We start from the raw sequence: 3,774 nt of genomic DNA on the forward strand, positions 1-3,774 counted from the left end.
GACAGCAGCAAAATTACCACTTTGGGAGCCTTTGAAATATTTAAGACAGTCTGTTAATGGATTCTCTATGTGTGCAAATGGAACTAATACAAATAATTCAGTAAGTGCAGGTTTTGCTCTTTTCAACAGAAAAAAAAAAAGAAAACATCATAAAGGATACCCGACTGCAATTCAGGAGTTGATTACAAGACAGTGGCTGGTTCATTCCTTTCAGATGAATTACTAGGCACCTGGCTTGGGCAATGCACTGTAACAAAGGTGACAAACTCTTCTAGGCTTGGGTGAACCACCAAGATACTGAAACTTCATTTGTGGCTAGTGACTAGTCTCTTTGTCTGGTGCTTGAAAATTGCTTGTGATAAAACAGTCTAGAGTTCAGTTGTTCCAATTAACCATATAAATGTTTCTCAAATATTTAAAAATAGAATTGCTATATGATCCATCAATTCTACTTCTGATTATATATTCAAAAAATTGGAATAATTTAAGGTTATACCCAAAAAGTTGGCACATTTAAATACCCATGTTTCCACCAAAAGGTGGAGGAAACACAAGCATTCATCAACAAATGAATAAACAAATGTGGTACATATACACACTGGAATATTATTCACCCTTAAAAAGGAAATAAATTTTGACACATGCTACGACATGGATGAACCTTGAGGGCATTATGCTAAATGAAATAAGCCACTAAATGACCAATGTTACATGATTCCACTTACAGGAGTTATCTGAAGTATTCAAAGTCAAGCTCATAGGAAGAGAAAGTAAAATGGTAGTTGCCCCGAACAGAAGGGACCAGGGAATGGGAGTCATTGTTTAATAAGCTAACAGATTTTCTATTTCTCAAGATGAAAACAGTTTTAGAGATGGATGATGGTGCTGTGAGCAATGATACAATGACCAACAGATGTAAATGTTCTTAATACCACTGGGTTATACACTTAAAATTGCTAATAAAGCAAAAATTTATGTTAAAATGCTAACAATTTTCAATTTAAAAAATTTTCAATACACTCCTTTTAACATTTTCACACATCTGCTTTCTAAATGCAAATATAACAGGGAGTTACAATGCAAGATCACTTGTCAACAATCCATTGCCACTTGAATTTTAAGGCACTGTGAAAATGGGGATAGAGGTAGGAGAAGGAAATTGGAGAGGATGAGGATTTGGGATAATGGAACATTGATTGAACAAGGAGGGCCAGGAGGTCTGAAAGCTGAACCTTGAGGGCATTATGCTAAATGAAATAAGCCACTAAATGACCGCAGTGCACAGAAATACACTGCAGAGTCCTCCATTTTGATGCCATCAGACATGATGGCAAAAATGCCTTCGGAGGAGTGTTGAGGTGAAAAATGAGAGCACAGAAAAAAGATAATTCATACTGTGTCCTTCAGAATGTCCCTCTAAGGGCCACTAATTTTGGTCATTTGTGGATCAGACTGGTGGGAGGCAGGTAAATATACAATATAGAAATTGAGCAATTCCATGCTAGAGGTGTTACATGGAATGAGTATTAATATAGTTTGCTATGTAATAGGCACCTCAGAAAGAAAATGAAATGACCACTAACTCAGCTAACAAATTAAATTAAGCTAAATCATTAAATGGTATAAAACATCATGATACAGAAAAAGAAGAAAACAGACGGATTTCATAGCCTGCTTATTCAAAACAATACCTGAAACCTAATATACAATCAATGAATATTTACTGAAAATGTTCCAAAAATACAAAAAAATCACACATTTTTACTGATTTTTGAGTCAGATGTTCAGAACTTCCTCAGTCAACTCTACTAGATGAAATGAATCAACAAATGGAATACTGTTTATTATTGCTATCTTTCTCTTCGATCTTTGGTCACAAATTCAGTATGTTCACCATTAAGCCAATGATTTGGGGATAAGAATAATTTTGATGAATGATAACCCTGGATATGGTCTGTGAACCTGGAGAGGTATTTTCCTAGAGTGAGTGAGTACCCTCCACCCCTCCACCTATGATGGGCGGCCCTGGCCATTTCCTGTCTGTGACAGCGATGCCCTGCCCAGTCCCCATGGCAGGTGGATGCATGCAGCAGAGCCCTGGAGTTTTGGAACACCTCCCCACACACACCTCTCACTGTGTGCTCCCACAGGGCACAGAAATACACTGCAGAGTCCTCCAGCTGTGAAGCTGAGATGACAAGGTCAATAGTTTTGCTTGTCTTCTGGAAATTCAATGAGTAGCGACCTTCTGTGGCATTTTGCTGGTTATAAGAATACTGATGAATAAGGGAAATCATCACCCCACTGCTGAACTGCTTGTACCAGAATATATAATAATCTACATCTCCAGTGTCATATGTGCAGTCCAGGGTCACAGCCGCCTTCTCCTGCACAAACACTGCCAGTTGGGTTTGAGTTACCTTCTTGGCAATGCCACATCCTGGAGGAAAAAAGACAGAATCAGAAGGTTTGGGCAGAAGTGGTGTGGGACAAAGAGCTTCTATTTTCCACCCTGATACCCCTCCTTCCCAAGGTACCCGAAGACACTGCCTGAACCCCTGGTCCTTAGGTCCCAGAGAGCACGCTCGCACAGGGCCATCCCCACCTAGCCACACGGACGCCATGACCACCTCCACGAGGCTGCAGAGCAACATGTCTGAGTTCTTCCACCAGATGGACAATATCTCGTTCTTGTTCGGGGTCAGGGCTGGGCACTGAGAGGTGCGCCTGACAGGCTGAGCGAAGAGTTGTGGGCTATGAGCGGCAGCTGCTGCCCCAGAGCAGGAAACGGGTTTCCTGGTGCAGCCAGTCATGGGGGTCACAGCCGACTTCTCTGTGTACTGGCTCAGAGTCCCACGCAACCCATACTTCCTTTTCCATTACCTAATTCTCAAAGCAATAACAATTACATCAGCAAATAAACAGGGGAAACATTTTATATGGAAATGACGATTGATGATTCGACCAACTGTCATTGCATCTGTGCAAGAACTGGGTGGGTGGCACTTATTTCAAAAGGCTACATGTAATGGATCAGGGAAACAACCACCAATGTAATAAACATACATCCTAACATCTGTGTGTGCTGTTTATCCACCTACAGTAGAAATAAATTGCTGTATGACAAGAAGGCAAAGCCTTCACCAGTAAATACTACAGGTACCACATACAAGACAATATTCTCATTCTAAAAACAACCAACATTTTCCTATCTCATTCGTTGAACAATTATGGAATATTATTGATTCTCCCTCATATTATTCACATCTGTTACACTTCTCAATTATGGGAATCTCATGGTTGTACTTAAGTCATGGAAGAACTGTTCATGTCTAGAAAAGATATTTTGGATGCTCTAACATCAACTTCTGAATGGATAGGTTTCAAATGTCTTAAAAATTGAAAAGACAGAACAAATAGTACTAAAATTCATATGGAACCACCAAAGACTCCGAGTAGCCAAAGCAATCCTGAGAAGGAAGAATAAAGTGGTGGGGGGGATCTCGCTCCCCAACTTCAAGCTCTACTACAAAGCCATAGTAATCAAGACAATTTGGTACTGGCTCAAGAACAGACCCACAGACCAGTGGAACAGCATAGAGAGTCCAGATATTAACCCAAACATATATGGTCAATTAATATATGATAAAGGAGCCATGGACATACAATAGGGAAATGACAGTCTCTTCAACAGATGGTGTTGGCAAAACTGGACAGCTACATGTAAGGAAATGAAACTGTATTATTGTCTAACCCCATACACAAAAGTAAATT

General features: G+C 40.0%; 1 gene segment (V, D, J or C); it reads right to left on the reverse strand.

The window, feature by feature from the left end:
• Positions 1-1,850: 1,850 nt before the first annotated feature.
• LOC118913421 (T cell receptor alpha variable 14/delta variable 4-like) lies at positions 1,851-2,654 on the reverse strand. The segment is given in 2 exon segments: positions 1,851-2,440; positions 2,606-2,654. Coding segments are annotated over 2 exon segments (639 nt in total).
• Between the last annotated feature and the right edge of the window lie 1,120 nt (positions 2,655-3,774).

The sequence above is a fragment of the Manis pentadactyla genome, chromosome 11 (genome assembly GCF_030020395.1).
Source record: "Manis pentadactyla isolate mManPen7 chromosome 11, mManPen7.hap1, whole genome shotgun sequence".
NCBI classification, from domain to species: domain Eukaryota; kingdom Metazoa; phylum Chordata; class Mammalia; order Pholidota; family Manidae; genus Manis; species Manis pentadactyla.